Here is a 17856-nt window from a genome sequence, read left to right on the forward strand (position 1 = left end):
CCGTTTTGTTAGACCGTTTCAACTGTCAAATTAGTACAGAACAATCTTATTGGCTGCATTGAACCGTTTCACCGTTGTGATGACCGGCCAATTCTTCGAACCACTCTCCAGGAGGCGTGGCTATTCTCCAATTTGCAACGCCCCAACTGTTGTTATCTGTCTTAGAACTGTTGTCCAGCTGTTAAAACGTAAACGGTCTTATTTTCCTCATTTGATCGGGACGTCCCAAATGTTCAATTCACTCCGAACGCCACATTTCGCCCTCTCGGAGCGACGGTGTATGGGCGGAGAGGGTCCTTCTTAATTGAAGTAACAAATCTCTTCCCTTTGCAATTGCGCCGGACACTTGCCGATTTTCTGGGGGTCTTTATCATCGGTATGTACGCTATGGAGGGAAAACGGGGTGATTTTAAATAATAAGGTAAAAACGGTGGTTTGGGAACAAGATAGATTCATTAAATTAAATTGTCGTTATCGCAAGCCAGGAGGATAAAGAGCAAGCTTGCACGCGAGAAAGGAATTATATAAAACCTTAGGTGTATTGAAGAGTAGCGAAGAAAATGATGACGATGGTGATGGACGAATAAAAGTCCGACGAAAACAAATGGAAGCTTCGTGGACGACGCTACGACTGAGTATCCACGTGGCGGATCGATCCAATACCGTTGAAGGTTGTAGAACGATGACCACGACGACGACGGGTTCCCGATGATGATGGATGACTAAAATCCGACGGAAACAAATGGAAGTAAGGTGGGCGACGCACCGATCGTGTATCCACGTGGCCAGTCAATTTCCCGAGATGAGACCTTAAGAACGACGACGAGTCTACGATGGTTGAAACGAGATTGCAAACCTCCGACGCAAACAAAATAGTCTTGTGACATGGGCAAGAGAAGATCCACGAGGTTAAGACGATCGGGTTACGTTGCACTTTTTTTAATCGAACTCTGGCTTACGACTGACTGTTACCTTGGAAGGGACGATACACATCGATTCAAAACAATAATCGATAGGGTTACATATGAGATTAGGATTATTAGTGCTTAATTAACTAATTTTTAATAAGAAAATAGAATAAATTCGTTTCGGCATAAACAATTGTATTCAAACAGTTGGACCGTTCCGACTGTTTCATTCGTACAGAATGGCTATTTTCGGTCTGTTGGAACGTCTCAACTTTTATATTCATAATAGAACGATCATATTTAGCTCTATTGGAGCATCCCAACTGTTACATTCGTTGCGACCGGTTGTTCGACAGCAGCCAAATACAAAATGGCTCTAAGCGAACACCACTGAAGACAAGAGATGTGAATTGTGGAAGAAGGAAAGAGGGATAAAATGTTTCGGCACCAACGGGAGTGTAACTTCCCGATGGAATGAAAGATAATGGAAATGACACAGGAAGAATGAGAGAGACGATGAAATTAAGACTCGCGTAAGTGAAGCACGTGGCGGGCTGCTCTGGCTAGAAAATCTATAGGTGAGATGATGCGTAGTTGGGCGATGGTCAGAAATCCAGAGTCGATGGCAGTGATATGGATAAAGTCTCTCGGAGATGATAAGGGATAATACGTCGTATAAGGAATTGAGGAAATTAAGGGAAATGGTGATAAGTTTAAGACCATGCGGTCAGGAGATGGATGATGATGTCCTTTTTGAAGGGCGTTTAATTGCTCGGCTAAGGAGAACTTTCCGATATCGGCGGAGAGTTGAGATAAACGAATGTCCAGATGGGATAACGATTCTAAGAGAACCTTTAAGTCATATTATATTGATTGAGTTGGAACGTCCCAACTTTGAAATTCATAATATAACGATCTTATTTTGCTCTATTGGAACGGTTGGAACATTCCAACTGTTACATTCGTTGAGAAGGTCATATTTCGCTCTTTTGGAACGGATGTTTTGTCAATAAAACAGCCACAATTTTGACCGTTCGGACTTTTAGAACACACCAACTAGGAAAAAATTAATTATAAAGTATTAAAAGGTCATATGTCATTCTTTTGAAACAGTTGGACATTTCCTGCCGTGCGAGTTATGACGAACGGCCATATTTTGCTCTTAGTACGGTTGGAACATCCCAACTGTTCTAATCGTTCAGGACGTGATCTTTTGGAACGTCCCAACTTAAAAATTCATCGATTAGTTGCAACGATCCGTCTCGTCTACATTTTCTTCATCCGTACAACTTAACAATAATTCACAGTATTTATGTCGCATTTTAATTACCAATTTGAACGATTTAACCGTTAAACCCGCGTCACGCTTCGATCCACCTTGGTAAATCAACCAATTTGGGACTAATGTACTGTGTCATCCATGCCGTTTGTTTGTTTATCTGTTTCAATTATAGTGGGATGATATTCGACCGTCATGAAGTCAGTACTGATGACGTTGAATATCCTCGGCGTGTGTGCCGCTAAGGGTAACATCGAATATATAAGGGGTAAGCTGTCCGTAACTCTCAACGGGGTGACGTATAATGCCTTCGAAGGAGTCCGCTACGCCTCGGCGCCCGTCGAGAAATACAGCTTTGAAGTAAGTTCGTTCTTGGCGAAAGATGATCGATTAATGTCTGGTATAGGAGCCTATTGCAGAATACGAATTGAAAAGTAACCTCGGCCGTAAAGTCGACTGCTTGCAGATCGACCCAGAGAACGGCAAGTCCATCGGAGAAGATGATTGTCTCTTTCTCAACGTCTACACACCTTCCCCCGTGAGTATGTTCAATCCGGGGTCTTTGAGTTTTTTCTGTTTAGATGACTGAACGTGCGCCGGTCATGGTTTGGATCCACGGGACGCCGTTTCCACTCGGTACGAGTCAGAGCAGTCTTTACGAACCTGAGTTGTTCATGGAACAAGGGGTGGTAGTCGTAACCTTGAGCTACCGTTTAGACGTCCTCGGTATGAATTGGTTAATCTTAAGGGTTTTTACTGATCGACTTATCTGCCAGGTTTCGCAAGTTACGAGACGTCGAAGATGCCGGGCAACTACGGCCTACAGGATCAGGAGTTGGCTATAAAATGGGTCTTAAAAAACATACAATTTTTCGGAGGTGATCCCGATAGGATCACACTCGCCGGACATGGATCTGGTGCTGCGCATGTCCTATTCCACCTCAACGGTCGCATGGCAGGTATTCAAAAAAACTCGATAGGTTTATCTTTTAAAACTATTTAAACTAACTAAAATTTAATCAGGTAAGATCGAAAGAGGGATTGCACTGAGCGGGTCCAGGTTCGCGCCTTGGGCCTTGTCTGTCGGGTCTTGGACATCGAAGCAAACCCACAGTCTTGCATCTTGGATGAAAGACAGAAAACTATCTCCGTGTCCTACTTTCACGCCCAACTGCTTAAAAAAAGCAAACGCAACCACGATGATCGATTGGTCTTTCAAAACCATTACGTCTGTTGGTATCAAGCCTTCAACAAATAATAAACATATAAAATTTTAATTTCTTTAAGCTGCCCATGTTGTGGGATCGTCTCACCTGGCCTTTCAGACCTGTCGTCGATCAGGTATACATAAAATCCTACCCATGGTCTTCGAACAGTTCTGGGAACTTCTCACTTCTACTAGGACTGAACAGGGACGAAGGAGACATCATGAATATATGTATAATTTTGATTAATTGGGTGTAATGATTAGTTGAAGGTTTATTGCAGTTGCAGACGTGAGGAATTGGATGGTAAAAGACAGAGAAACACTTTTTGACACATTCATCGCGGTACACCATCCGGCGAGGCTTAATCTCGACGTCGACTTACAGTCAAGGATCAACGCTCTGTACGAAGGGACGAGGATTTGGAAGAACCAGCTGAACCAGTTAGCAACAGACGGATGGTTCTTCTACCCTGCGGTCGAGGAAGCGCGGAGCCATGCGGGCCCACTCCAGGCTTTCATGTTCGACTTCCAGTCCGACTTCGCTCACATGGGATGTTCGGTGCGAAGGAGGACGAACGTGGCCGCCCACGGGGACGAGTTGCCATTCATTTTCAACATCTCAGCCTGCAGATACACCTTAGCAAATAGGCGTACCGCCAAGAAATACGTCGACACGTTGGCATCATTCGTCAGAAACGGGTAAAAAAACCCGCGGCGAACCGTCTAAAAAACTTACTTCATCTTTGTACGAATTTTCCAGTAAGGCGAGTCTTAAACGGTACTCGGATGACAAGGAACTGTTCGATATCACGGCTGCTTTATCGAACCCAGAAGTTTTTGGTACATTTGACAAGAGCATCGCAAAAAGGATGCGCTTCTGGAAGGATTTGGGCCTCTACTCAAAATGAATTAATAATTGCCCTATTGTAGAATAAAATATTTTCAAATCATACACTTGGAACCCGTATAATTTTGTTATACCATATTCCTACCACCATTTCCAATTTTACCTCGAGTACAAGTTTCATTAGTAGTAATTCTTCGTAGTCTTGCTGTTCCCCAGGAACCAGTACAAAATGCCGCTGACGAACACCACCGATGGTAGAAGATTGGAAATTATAATGAAAAAGGTGATGTGAAAAAAAAAGGTGCAACTTAAGTTGGAAAAAATCGCTGCTGTCTTCCACGCTCGTCAGCTGTTCATGATCCGGATTCACTCTATGAGGGGAGTTGGGGTTGACTTTCAGAAAGCATTGCTGGTGGGTCACTAGGTCTTTTCTACACGTGTCCCGCTTCTGGGCCCTTAGAAGAGCTTTGCAGGTGACGGTTTGGCTTCCTCTGCCTAGTGGTCGTGGCTCACATTCCCCCGCCGGAACTTAGCGGCGCCAATAAATAAATGGCGCTCCCAGGACGGGCCCCGCGGAGGCGTTCGGCTGGGACATGAGGGAAGAGCAATGTGACTAGCTTATTAAGCTATGGCAAGCTATATTCATAGTGCTTTGGCGGCACTGCTCGTTAAACGGGCCAGCCTTTTTGCCGCATTACGGCCTTCTAGAATGTTTGGGTGGCTTTATAACCATCTGGACTAGCGATGATATCTTTCAGTGTGTTTACGTTAGCCACCTCGCTATTTGTTTCAAACAGCCATCTGATACGAGGGATGCTGTACATTTCGCACGATAGAGCAACATGCTCAGCTGTCTCCTGATTCCCGCAGGGGCATAATGGGCTAGATTTCAGACCGAATTGGTGGTTGGTGGGTCACCGTCTGGCCTACTTTCTTTTACTGTTCCTAAGCCGTCGCCGGCTCTTTACAGCATCATTGGCTTATATTTTTATTTGTGTAGCTTTTTTATTAACGACGGAANACCCTGCCGCCGACCTCCGCCAAATCCTTACCGGAATGGTAGAAGCAGAGGTCGTCGACAAAAAGCATCCTTTTTATCTGCGGAGGGATGCCGTCTGGCCTGCTTTCTTTTACTGTTCCTAAGCCGTCGCCGGCTCTTTACAGTATCTTTGGCTTATTTTTAATTTTTTAATTATGTAGCTTTTTTATTAGAGACGGAAGCGTTTGAACGTGGGGGTCAGAGAGAACGTGTCAAAAAAAAAAAAAAAAAGTACTTGTGGATATAAAAAAAAACAAAAAAAAACAGTACTTGTGGATTAAAAAAAAAAAAAAACATAAATAATACTGATAATAATGGCACGTTCCTCTCCCCACTCCTGTTCTTATTGGACTCTTATGTCCATGGCCTTTTTTAAAACGGTCGCATCTACACTCCACCTGCCGAGCTCTTCGTCACATTTATAGTGTCCAGGATGGGCCTCGCGGAGGCGGCTCGTAGGGATATTAAATTCAGGTGGAGGAGGGTGCTTCACTTGTTTGGCTCACTTTCCTTGTTGTTTACTGGTTGCTGTTGAGTTGGTGTAACTGGGTAGCTGCGTAGTGCGATGTTGCTGTGCCGGGTGGAAAAAAAAAAAAATTATACAACAATTACAATACAATAATTATACACAATAATAATTAATAATAATAATTATAATTAAAAAAAATGAAAAAAATAATAATAATTAACAACAAATTAAGTAAATATCCCTAAAACACTAAACACTCACTTTATTTACACTATACACTTTACACTAACCACCCTTTCTGTTTCATGATGGCTTTCCACAATTTCTGAGTTGCCCGGAAACCGGACAGTGAGGAGACCGCGCGACGCAGGGTGCTCACGTCCAACGATTGTTCTCCGGTTTCAACGAGAAATCTCAATCGAGCTTGTTCATATTTATGGCATGAAAATGCCACGTGTTCAGCAGTCTCTGCTTCACCACACTCACAGAAAGGGCTGTCTTTTAGTCTGAATCTATGCAGCTTTTCTGCGAAATCTCCATGACCCGAGAGCAGTTGCGACATAAAATGATCAATTTCTAAATGTTTCATTTTCAATCTGCTCTCAATGTTAGGGAAGATTCTATATGTGTACCGCCCTTTCTGCGGAGGGATGCCGTCAGCAATTCCGTTCACCGCCACTAAGAAAAGCGCAACGCTCATCACCGAACCCTGGGGGATGCCGTTCTCTTGAACGTGATCCCCAGAGAGCACGGTACCCAGCCTGACTCGGAACCTGCGGTTCTCCAAGAAACCCCGGAGAAACCTCGGCAACTGACCTCTTAGACCAAAATCGTGACACTTCCGTAGTATCGCGTATCTCCACGTCGTATCATACGCCTTCTCAAGGTCGAAGAACACAGCCAGANTGAAATGCCTCGTTCAGAAGCGCCATACCAGCGGCAGTGATCCCACTTCTTTCGCAGCCAAAAGGTTGCGATGCCGACCTGGAGGTGATCTTTCCCATCGCGATTTTTATATGTAGTCCCCATCTGTTTGTTCGATCTTCATTTTCAACGAACTCTCTCCATGTCGTACGTTTAGCGCGCCGCAATTCTTTCTTGAACTTGCGTTTTGCATTGTGATATTCTGTTCTGTATGCTTCCCTAGAGAAAGGGTCTGGGCATCTCTGGAAACGTCGTCTAGCACGCTGAGCTGCTGCTTTTAATTCAGCGACGTACGTACTCCACCAAGCCGGTCGACCTCCTTTTTCACTTTTCTTACAAAGTCTCTCAGGGCCTCTGACCAAAGCTGTACTTAGTATGGCCACCTTTTCATCAATGGCAGCATTATCTGTGTCAGGCCAGAGTAGAATTTCCTCTTCGTGTAGGAGATCACCTTTGACAACGTTTGCCAATTCATCTCCACTAAGACCAGCTAAGCATAATCGCTTCTTCCTTATTTGTTGTGGTTGCCTTGTATTGGTCTGCAGATCCAATCTCAACCATGCATGATCACTAGTAGTGGCGTTGATATCTATGTGGAAACGCTCCACTCGTCGATATAGAGACGGGGTCACTAGCATTAAGTCCACTGCGGACTCTCCTTGATCTGCGCTATACGTTATAGGAGAATCCTCAGTATTTAGGAGGTAGATATTTTCCTCTTGGATTGTATCCATCACAATCGTACCGCGCCTATCGATATTTTTATCACCCCACGCCGGGCTGTGTGCATTGAAATCCCCTCCTACTACGGCATTTTTCCCGGTGTATTTTCGGAGGGGATTTCTGATTCGTTCCATGTCTTCGCCTATGTCGCGCAATCGACAGCAGTATATGGATACCACGAGGAGTTCCTCGCCTGCCCATTCAATGAGGCAACATGCCATATCATCATTACTTTCCGGCAATAGTATGGCGTTAATATTTTTGTTCAAAATATACACTGCCGCCCTGGGACGCTTTGCACTTCTCAAGCGAACTACTCGAGCTGCTACTCCCATCGCAGTGTCAATTCCTTTCTTCCATGGTTCCTGTGTCAGGACAAGATCCACCCCTTGCTCATCTGACAGGACACGCGCTTCATCCATCACCACTTTGGAGCCATGGCAATTTAGCTGTGCAACCTTTAGAGGGGTTCTTTCACGCTTATTTTTTTGGCGCATCATTGCTGTGAGTTGGAGGGTTTGTTGCTGAGTGCCCACTCCCTGCTGCTGGACTAGAACCCTCGCCTCGCTGACGACCGTTTCCGATCCGTGACAGTTGAGCTGGGCAATCCTCAATGGTGTTCTTTTACGACCCTTCATGGTGCAGCTGGTGTGCTGCCTTCGCATGCAGGGCTCTCCTGCTTATCGTCAGTGTCTAGTACTTCCCCCCGGTCCGTGGCACACCAAGCTCTCGCAATAGCTCGAGCGTGTGCCTCACATTGCAGGGATCCTACATGGTGATCACTAGCCTTGCCCAATCTATGGCAATGGACGCACCGCGTCTTCTCACGCGGGCNCCTGCTGCTGGACTAGAACCCTCGCCTCGCTGACGACCGTTTCCGATCCGTGACAGTTGAGCTGGGCAATCCTCAATGGTGCTCTTTTACGACCCTTCATGGTGCAGCTGGTGTGCTGCCTTCGCATGCAGGGCTCTCCTGCTTATCGTCAGTGTCTAGTACTTCCCCCCGGTCCGTGGCACACCAAGCTCTCGCAATAGCTCGAGCGTGTGCCTCACATTGCAGGGATCCTACATGGTGATCACTAGCCTTGCCCAATCTATGGCAATGGACGCACCGCGTCTTCTCACGCGGGCACTGCCGCGTATCGTGGGGATCCGAACAAATGCCACAGACTGGGTCTTTCTTTGGGCATACTGCTGCTACATGCCCATATAGCTGGCAGTTGTAGCACCTGGTCACTCCTGTATAATCTTTGGCTACGCAAACCTGGTAGTCCAGGTATGCCTTACCACGGTCATTCGCTACTTTCCATGTCCGCGGGTCCACCTCAATAACCCACGACACGTAGGGGGACTTTTCTCTGGTGCCGCTACCGTATTTTAGGGTGAACAAGGGCCGAATTTTAGTCTTTTCCCAGGCATCCTCCTGGCTGTTGTTCGCCGCCAACTGCTCGATTAGATCCTCCGGCTGGGTCTCCTTGGGGACGCGCAAGAGCAATAGTCTCGGGTTACGTTTGCCCGCCGTTCGCACATTAAGGCCTGCATGGCTAAGTGCCTCATTGGCGAGTAGGGTTTGTCGGTCATTCTGGGTATCCACCTTGACGGCTACTCCGCCTTTTGCTGTTATTCTTATATCATCAATCCGGATTCGTGTTACCCTAGGGTTGATGATATCTTTGACCTTCTTAAGGACCTCTTGAGGGTCCATATTCTCCCGTGGATCGATAAAGACTAATTTAGCCTCATTATCGATCGCTTCCCTTGCTTTTTTCATAAGGGATACTCTATCCCTACCGGGCTTGCTTCCTGCCTCAGTCGCAGGTTGCTGCTTTTTCTTAGGCTTAGATTTCCCTTTCACTACTGTAAGCCATTGGTTTTCGGCTTCATTTGGGCATGCAGGTTCTGTTACTGAGGGTTTGGGATCATTCTGCTCGGGTTCTTGTTGGCGCGGCATGGGTAAGGTACTTTTGTTCCTTACTCTCCTTTTCGCGATATACGAAGTTTCCTGATCTTGTATTTGATCGACACACCGCTTCAGTTCGGTTACGACACTTTTAATTGGCGACAGCCCAGTTTTCGGTGCCTTCCTGAGTTCCCCGGCTATGTTTTGGATCGTCGGGACTAATGCCTGCACGACTGCATCAGCAGTGTCCCGCACGCCTCTAGATTCCTCATTCCGTTTTATTTCATTTAGGCCCTTAAGATAGGCATTTTCAGTAGCTGTTTTTTGCAGCATTGCTACTAGCCTATCAGTCTGCGCTATAATAAACGCGGCCGCAGGCTTTGAGCATTTATTTGCTGGTTCAATTACATATTGGGCGATCCGCCCTCTTATTTTATTGGCCGCTGATACAATCTCATGATGTCCGGGGTTTTGATTGGTTTCCGAGTCCGTTCCACATCTCGCCGTTTGCCGCGTCCTTTTTCTGTTCACGTGGCTAGAATATTCTCTGTCGCTCCGCAGGCTTTCGCAGGTCGAGTCATCACTATGCACGTAATCATGTAAGGTCTTGACAGCCTGCGAATATAGAGGCGGCTTGGCTGCCTGCATACTAGGGCCAGGAGCTTGGGCCAGCTCACGCACGTGTTGCGCCTGCTGCGGCGGTGTGCGTTTTATGCTCGACCGCCGAGCGAATGGGTCTGCAATATCAGTCGGTGTATCGGTTGCAGGGACCGCCTTTTTTGTCGCAGAGCCGGGGCGAGTTGGTTCCGCTGGCCGGGTCTTCGATTCGCCGTCATGGGCCTTAGCAGAGGATCTCAGTCTTATAGCGCCTGCTCGGGCAGGCTTAGACGATTCCACCGGTTTTGTCAGTTCCACTGGAAGTTTCCCCGGACTCTTCGAGGCCATATTACCAGAAAAGGCAAACCCGCACTGAAATGAGGAAGTAAATGGATGCCACGTACAGTAGGAATCCGTAGGCTGAGGAATGAAGAGGAGGATGACAAGAGACGTCAGAGATGCCACGTGAAGAGTAAAGAATATTACGAAGACATATATAAGGATATAAGAAAAGTGTGGTTATGAAGAATGAAGAATAAGATAAAGCGGTGAAGGGGAGGGTGAAAAGATGCCAGTAGAAGAAGAAAGGAAGATGTCAACAAAGACGACAGTTGAAAGGGGGTGAAGAATGATGACGAATCAGAAGGACGTTAATGCAGGAATATGAATATTTATTTAGATGTGAAATTGAACTGAAATGAAGATGTCAATGAAGAAGAGAAAAGGATGTAGAGACGAAGGGGAGGGGATGAAGATGTTATAACTAACGTAATTAAATGAAGCTGTAATGAAGAAGACAAATAAATCCAGTGAAATTGAGAAATGAAGATAACAACAATTAACGAGTCACGACTGAAGCCGCTATGAAGCAATTAAATGAAGGTATAGAGGGGAAGGGGAGGGGCAAAAGATGACACAAGATGACAGAAATGAAGAAATGTCAAAAAAGGGGAAAATTCACTTGGGATATTCCGGCTTTCACAGTTGGTCAGCCCGTAGGCGTCGACCACGTGCTCAATAACGCTTATTATTAATTTATTATAACTTGCGCTCACCTTGACCAATTTTCATATACGATACCTCGTTGGAAAGCTGGTGACGAGACGAATCTTATGAATTCATTCGCTGGCACAAATTCTATCTGCAACCGCTCGAACAAAATGACGTTCACGGAGCACTTGCGGAGACGTCTGCACCAGATGAAAGCTCGATGCCAACTCAAGGGGGGGGACGACCTGTCATGTTCCAGGGCGGTTTACCTTGGGGATGCTCGCGAGATAGCTAAAATGTGTGAAAGGCGCGTATTAATCAACGACCACCGCCCCCTCTGGGTCTTGGGAAACGTGGACGGGGTTTGGCGGTACAACTTGCCGACTCCACAGGATATTTCGATCTACTGCAGAAACTCCACCCACAGAGAAACCAGAGTAGCTACACTTCACGGACAGGGACAGCTGGCGCTACAGGAAGGCTGCGAAGTCACATCAGCGTCTACGCTACTGATGCCATCGAGTACTAGGCGGATGAAAACTACCGACACCATTCGACCAGGAGGGCGTAACAGGACGCTACTGGACCTCATTGCAGCTGGCCAGAAGGAGGTCCTAAATGAGACAACCATCGACGAGGGCGTGTGGACGGCCATGTCTTCCTTCTCCTCTTTGTCAGCTCAATACAATACTCAAGAGGTAACGTTGAATGAGCTCATCAACGAGGTCCAGAGGTTGCGGAATAACAGGTACCGCTGGATTGCCGCGGGATCAACAATGGGAGGGGTCACAGGATTCATCGCCCTCTTGGCAGCCGGGTGGTGGATTTGGAGAAGAGCCTTCCCGACAAAATGCGAAGAGTCCGTGGCACCGTGCCACTCTACGGGTGCCGAGGACGGACCAACCTTCCCATGGCGTGAAAGTTAGTGTTTAAAGTTGGTCGAGTGTAATAACCAACTTTAAATAAGAGGGGGATNGATAAAGCGGTGAAGGGGAGGGTGAAAAGATGCCAGTAGAAGAAGAAAGGAAGATGTCAACAAAGACGACAGTTGAAAGGGGGTGAAGAATGATGACGAATCAGAAGGACGTTAATGCAGGAATATGAATATTTATTTAGATGTGAAATTGAACTGAAATGAAGATGTCAATGAAGAAGAGAAAAGGATGTAGAGACGAAGGGGAGGGGATGAAGATGTTATAACTAACGTAATTAAATGAAGCTGTAATGAAGAAGTTGACAAATAAATCCAGTGAAATTGAGAAATGAAGATGACAACAATTAACGAGTCACGACTGAAGCCGCTATGAAGCAATTAAATGAAGGTATAGAGGGGAAGGGGAGGGGCACAAGATGACAGAAATGAAGAAATGTCAAAAAAGGGGAAAATTCACTTGGGATATTCCGGCTTTCACAGTTGGTCAGCCCGTAGGCGTCGACCACGTGCTCAATAACGCTTATTATTAATTTATAATAACTTGCGCTCACCTTGACCAATTTTCATATACGATACCTCGTTGGAAAGCTGGTGACGAGACGAATCTTATGAATTCATTCGCTGGCACAAATTCTATCTGCAACCGCTCGAACAAAATGACGTTCACGGAGCACTTGCGGAGACGTCTGCACCAGATGAAAGCTCGATGCCAACTAATCGTTGGTGGGTCACCATAGTCTGTCACGCTTTTCACTTTTGCCATTGCTCTGATGTGCGCTTCGCACCTTCTAGAGCCTGCCCGATGATCGTACGCGTTCCCTACGGGTTGGCAGTTTGCGCACTTCTCAATTTTTGAGTTACATTCTCTCGTGTCGTGAGTCTGTGCGCGACAGCCACAGATTGGCTCTTGCTTTGGGCAGTACGGGGCCTTATGACCATAGCCCTGGCACCTATAGCACCTGGTTATGTCCATGTATTCTCGGACAGCACATGACTGGTAATCCAGGTGGGTCTTATCTTCTATACATCAGACTCAAAGGTGTTGTTTGCCATGATATCTTCTCTTAGTTGACTAGCAATGATGTCTTTCAGGACTCGAAAGTTTAGAATCCGAGGGTTTATTTTACCCATATGTCGTGGTTTCAGTTCGCACTTTGCAAGAGCGTTCAGCACCGCTGCTTTGACTGCGTTATTCTCAACTTTAATTGCCACTCCACCTTTGGTTGTTACCCGTATTCCTTCTAAGCGGATTTGGGTATGCCTAGGATTTAGTTGATCTTTGACTTTTTATTAGTCCGGGTGTTCCATTCCTTCTGGTAGATCATCTATGATAATTAATTTTTCCCGTTCTTTTTCAGCTCTCAGGATTTCATCAGACGTAATGGTTATAGCAGCGTGCAAAGGTGTTTTGGTGGTCTGCTGGCTTGAAGTAGCTTTAACCGAAGGCAAATTTTTCTTGCTCGATTTATTTTTGACTACAGCATTCAGGCAAGTGGATTGGCATGGTTAGTGTTATTCTTCTGTGCCGTGGTAGGTTGAACTTGCTGCCTGTTGCAGTTGCGTAGTTCGGCTATGCTTTGTTGCAAAGCCGTAATTACATTTGCTCAGGTAAAGCTGCAGTCACCGATTGTTCTGTATTCTCATGAAGGCTCGTTGTCTTTGTTTGCTCAATCCGCCCCCATAGGAAGGCATTTTCTTGGCAATTTTTTGAGTGATTGTATTCAATTTATCAGCTAATTCTATAATGACACAAGCTGCCTCTTTAGGCATTTGTTGGTAGGCTGTATGTATAGCGCAATTTTATCTCTAATGTCTGTCACCAGCCTCCGTCAGTGCGTCAGCGTAAGTGTGATGACAGTAATATCGAGGAGAGGGGTGTCTGATAGATGTCAGTAGATCGCAGTTGAAATGAGGAAGGATATTCAATGTGGTGAAGAGAAGGGAAAGGATGGATGACAGATGACAATGAAAAAAAATGATGAGACAAATGAGATGGTAGAGAAGAGCGAAGAAAGATACCAAGATATAAAAGTTAAAGATTAGAAAGGTGAATAATACAAGAGGGGCAAATGATGTCAGATGACAAAGATGAAGAAGGAAGAAAAATGAAGGTGGTGGGAAGAGAGATGCCAAAAGGGATAAAGATGAAGAATGAAAGAAATCCACAGATGAGAAGACAAAGGAGTGGAAGGGGAGGGGCAAATGATGTTGAAGATGAAGGATTGTAATTTTGCAGTGAGAAATAGTTTAACAGAGGTTGGCGCACAGTAAGCGTCAGCCACGTGCTCTAAAACAGAGACGCAAAATCCCTGCTGAGGGTCCCTTCATCCCTGCTCTTGCTACTACAGGAGCTTCCATCTATACTTCTTGCTCCTGGTACTCCAAGAGGTGTCATTCCAACTTCCTGCTAATGCAGGAGTTTCCATCTCAACTTCTTACTCTCCTTCTACTTATACAATTCCTACTTCTTACTCCTACTACTACACGAGCTACCATTGTTACTCCTGCTACTACAGGAGCTACTTCTAAGTACGTGGATGTCTTTCTGTCGCATCGAACTCTGAACGCTATATACTTGATACGTCCCCGGGAAGTCGAACGGTCCCGGGTTGCGGTTGACTCGACCACACCGGGCAGAAAGGCGACTAGCAACAAGTTCAAGCCCCTTAACCGGATGCAACGACTATTTTTTTTTTTTTAATTGATAATCCTTGAGCGGAATGTTGTAGAAAGCAACCCGAACACGGTTGATTACCAGTTTCGCCTTTAAAAAGGCACTCCTGGAAGATGCTTTAGCGCCAGACATCGATGTTTTTTAGTGCTAGTAGTAAAACCGGACTGGTAGCTGCTATAGTAACCAGGAGTATGATCATGGAAGATGCTTAAGCACCAGGCAAATCACGGCAGTCCTCGAATAGTAAGATGTTGGGATGGTAGCGACTGTAATACCAGGAGTAAGATGGGGATGGTAGCTCTAGTAAGAGGACGACATGAAGGAAATGAAGCTACTATACCTATCAGGAGAAGTCAGTCTTAGATGGTACAGTGTCAGGAGAAAAAAATACAAACAGCATGTCTCCTTTAACATCAGGATTAAGAAGTCTTAGTATTATCACTCGTAAGAAAGCTATGTTAGTTCTATCCGAGAAGTAAAGGTACATATCTTGGATTTAGATTTAGTTCAGACAAGCTTGTGTCTGAAAATTATTGTACGTGCATATAATAAGTTCTCATTGGTAATTGTATTTTTTATGTAGTGAATCATAATTGTTTATCCAAAGGAGCTACAGTAGTTCTTAACTTAAACGGGCCATAGTTCATCTGAGGTACTGGTATTCTGTAGAGGTCCAGCTTCCACCAGAAGCGCATTCTCGTCGCGATACTTTCGTCGAAACTCGCGAACTCGTCTGGATTTCTGATGGCGGATGTTATGCTGAACAGTTCTTTGTCCTCGGAGTACGGCTTCAGTTGGGCGTCACTATTAAAAAGATAAATAAGAGTAAGGGAGGCGTCACTATTAAAAAGCCTTTGGATATTTTGTTTTGACTCTTACCCATCCTTGACGAAGCGTGCAATCATGTCTACGTATTTGTTCGCGATTCGATTGTCTTTTTCCGCGATGGGGCAGCCTTCCATCTCGAAGAGGTAGGGCAGGTCGTCTCCGTGTACGACGCCCGACGACGGCCTTGGCGCAGCGCAGCCGAACACTCCCAGCTTGCTGTGGAAGTTGAACATGAATGCCTGGACCGGTCCTGTGTGGTTCTCCGCTTCCATCATGGCCGGGTAGAAAAAGTAACCGTCTGTCGTGAGAGGAAACACCCTGTCTTCCTTATATCCCAGATTGTCATACATTTCCTTTATCCTTTGGACGACCTTTTTCATAAACCTCAATTTCACCGGGTGGTACAGCTTGAAGAAAGTATCGACTAGGATGTCCTTCTGCTCTTGAGTCCATCCCCTTTCGTCCGCGACTGTATAAAGGAAAATTTCTGTTTTTCTTGTATAAATGTAATTGTTTTCACAATCTTACACGTCTTGATCAGATGCCCTTCGTGTTTGTTCAATCCGAGTAGCAGGGAAAAGTTCCTGTGGTTTTGGTCGTCCAGCCAAGGGTTCGTTTTGATGTAATCTTCGTCCAAAACCGGTCTATAAGGCCATGTTATAGTTTCCCAAAGATATTCCGTCTGAAATTATTCATCTCTTTACCGGATTTGATTAGATAAAACAAGCTCTTGTAGTTATTAGACCAAGAAGTAATGGTATCAGGATGAGGATTTAGGTGAAACGAGCTAGTGTACTACAAATAAGAAAAAGTATCGGGATAGGGATTCATTGCTGGATTGATGTTTGTATCAGGAGTAGGTTTTGGTTACAACGAGCTCCTGTCGCTGTTAAAGGAAGAAAAGTGTCAGGATTAGAATTTTGGTGAAACAGAGAGCTCCTCAACCGGCCAGTTAAGAAAATGATCAGGATTAGAATTTGGGTGAAACGAGCTCCTGTAGCGGCCAGCTAAGAAAAGTATCAGGATTTGGATTTGTATGCAACGACTCCTGGAGCGGCCAGTTAAGAAAATGATCAGGATTAGAATTTGTGTGAAACGAGCTCTCGAGCGCCCAGCTAAGAAAAGTATTAGGATTTGGATGGAACGAGCTCCTGTAGGGGGCAGATAAGGAAAGGATCAGGATTAGGGTGAAACGAGCTCTTGTAGCGGCCAAGAAAAGTATCAGGATTCGGTTGGAACGAGCTCTTGTAGCGGCCAGCTAAAAAAAAGGATTAGGATTTGGGTAAAACGGGCTCTTGCTCCTACTTAACTGACGAAACTATCAGTTTTAAGGTTTGGCTGAAACGATCTTGTGGCTATATAAGAAGTATCAGTATTAGGTTTATTATCATAACTATAGCATCTTCTTGAATAATGAAAGTGACATGGGATTCAAACTTTTCTTTACCCCAGAAACTTAATCTTACCTCGTAACGCATTAGAATGTTAGAATTGTTGACTAAAGTCCTGTAGTTTGTGCCTGAGATGCATGTCGACGACGTATGCTGGCAGCGCAACATTCTTGTCATTTGATAACTTTTTCTCGCCGTCCATTTCTGGTAGGACAAAGCCCAAGGCGCGTATCTCGTGCCGCTGATCGCTATGCATCTTTTGACTACCCTGTGTCCTGTGAAAAACCTTTAAAATGACGGACCTTCCTCACAATGTATAAGTACCTGGAAAGTAGCCTCGTTTCATGTGGAATAGGGCGTGCGCGGCTCCTAAGCCGTGACCCCCGAGTGTTATCCTATCGGGATCGCCTCCGAAATGATGGATGTATCTCATGATCCAATTTATAGCCATCCTCTGGTCGTTGAGACCGTAGTTCCCGGGAAACGATTTCAATTCGAAACTGGCGAAACCTTTATAAACAGGAAAACATGAAAAGAAGCGCTGTACAGTTAAACTGGACCAGTACCTAGGATGTCGTGCCTGTAGCTCATGGTCACGACGACCATTTCGTGATCCATGAACCTTTTCGGGTTGTAAATGCTGCCCTGGCTCGAACCAATTGGAAAAGCCGTCCCGTGTATCCAGATCAAAACAGGCATCCTTCTATTCTCCTAAAAAAACGAAAACGTTATTAACCGTCTCCTGGCCTGCCTTATTTCCTCCCTACTCACGAAAGGCATGGGCGTGTAGACGTTTAGAAACTGGCAGTCCTCCTGACCGACGAATTGGCCGTTCGCCGGGTTCAGCTGGAGACAGTCGACACTCCGGTTCAGGTTTTTTTCCTTTTCGACCGGTATAGGAAAGAAGAAGGTCCTTTGGAAACCGTCGTGCCCCATCCTAGGTTGATCGTAGCGGATGCCCTCGAATGCTGCGTACGTGACTCCGTTCGCAGTTTCCAACTTTTTCATGTAAAGGTGGTCGATCGAGCTCTTGGCCCAAGTCGGCCATACAATCGTTATCATACAGACGATTGTTTTTACAAAAGCCCTCATGATCTTATCCAATATTAAGGACTTTTCCGCTCCCGACCGACGACTTTAAGGTTT

General features: G+C 45.5%; 2 protein-coding genes across 2 annotated transcripts; one reads left to right on the top strand and one right to left on the bottom strand.

The window, feature by feature from the left end:
- Nucleotides 1-2266: 2266 nt before the first annotated feature.
- LOC106670903 (cholinesterase 1-like) lies at nt 2267-4355 on the top strand. Its single transcript, XM_014401573.2, has 8 exons — nt 2267-2547; nt 2594-2725; nt 2769-2913; nt 2964-3146; nt 3211-3419; nt 3475-3625; nt 3676-4093; nt 4155-4355. The coding sequence occupies exons 1-8, from the start codon at nt 2383-2385 to the stop codon at nt 4300-4302; spliced, it is 1551 nt and encodes a 516-aa protein (XP_014257059.1). The 5' UTR covers nt 2267-2382; the 3' UTR covers nt 4303-4355.
- A 10682-nt stretch (nt 4356-15037) lies between these two features.
- Nucleotides 15038-17856, bottom strand: LOC106670899 (bile salt-activated lipase-like). The gene is made up of 7 exons (XM_014401568.2): nt 17482-17856; nt 17277-17421; nt 17035-17220; nt 16786-16985; nt 15848-16001; nt 15371-15788; nt 15038-15295 (listed from the first exon to the last, which is right to left on the bottom strand). Exons 1-7 carry the CDS (start codon nt 17800-17802, stop codon nt 15079-15081), a joined length of 1641 nt encoding a protein of 546 aa, XP_014257054.1. The 5' UTR covers nt 17803-17856; the 3' UTR covers nt 15038-15078.

The sequence above is a fragment of the Cimex lectularius genome, unplaced genomic scaffold (genome assembly GCF_000648675.2).
Source record: "Cimex lectularius strain Harlan isolate CLEC.00 unplaced genomic scaffold, Clec_2.1 scaffold252, whole genome shotgun sequence".
Taxonomy (NCBI): Eukaryota; Metazoa; Arthropoda; class Insecta; order Hemiptera; family Cimicidae; genus Cimex; species Cimex lectularius.

Excerpts from the sequence above, each read along its gene's own strand:
- LOC106670903 (XM_014401573.2), top strand. The coding sequence starts at position 2,383 with ATGAAGTCAGTACTGATGACGTTGAATATCCTCGGCGTGTGTGCCGCT. Across the intron at positions 2,914-2,963 it reads CTACCGTTTAGACGTCCTCG|GTTTCGCAAGTTACGAGACG; the intron begins GTATGAATTGGT and ends CTTATCTGCCAG. Across the intron at positions 4,094-4,154 it reads GCATCATTCGTCAGAAACGG|TAAGGCGAGTCTTAAACGGT; the intron begins GTAAAAAAACCC and ends CGAATTTTCCAG.
- LOC106670899 (XM_014401568.2), bottom strand. The coding sequence starts at position 17,802 with ATGAGGGCTTTTGTAAAAACAATCGTCTGTATGATAACGATTGTATGG. Across the intron at positions 17,221-17,276 it reads CTACAGGCACGACATCCTAG|GTTTCGCCAGTTTCGAATTG; the intron begins GTACTGGTCCAG and ends CTGTTTATAAAG. Across the intron at positions 15,789-15,847 it reads AGGGCATCTGATCAAGACGT|TCGCGGACGAAAGGGGATGG; the intron begins GTAAGATTGTGA and ends TCCTTTATACAG.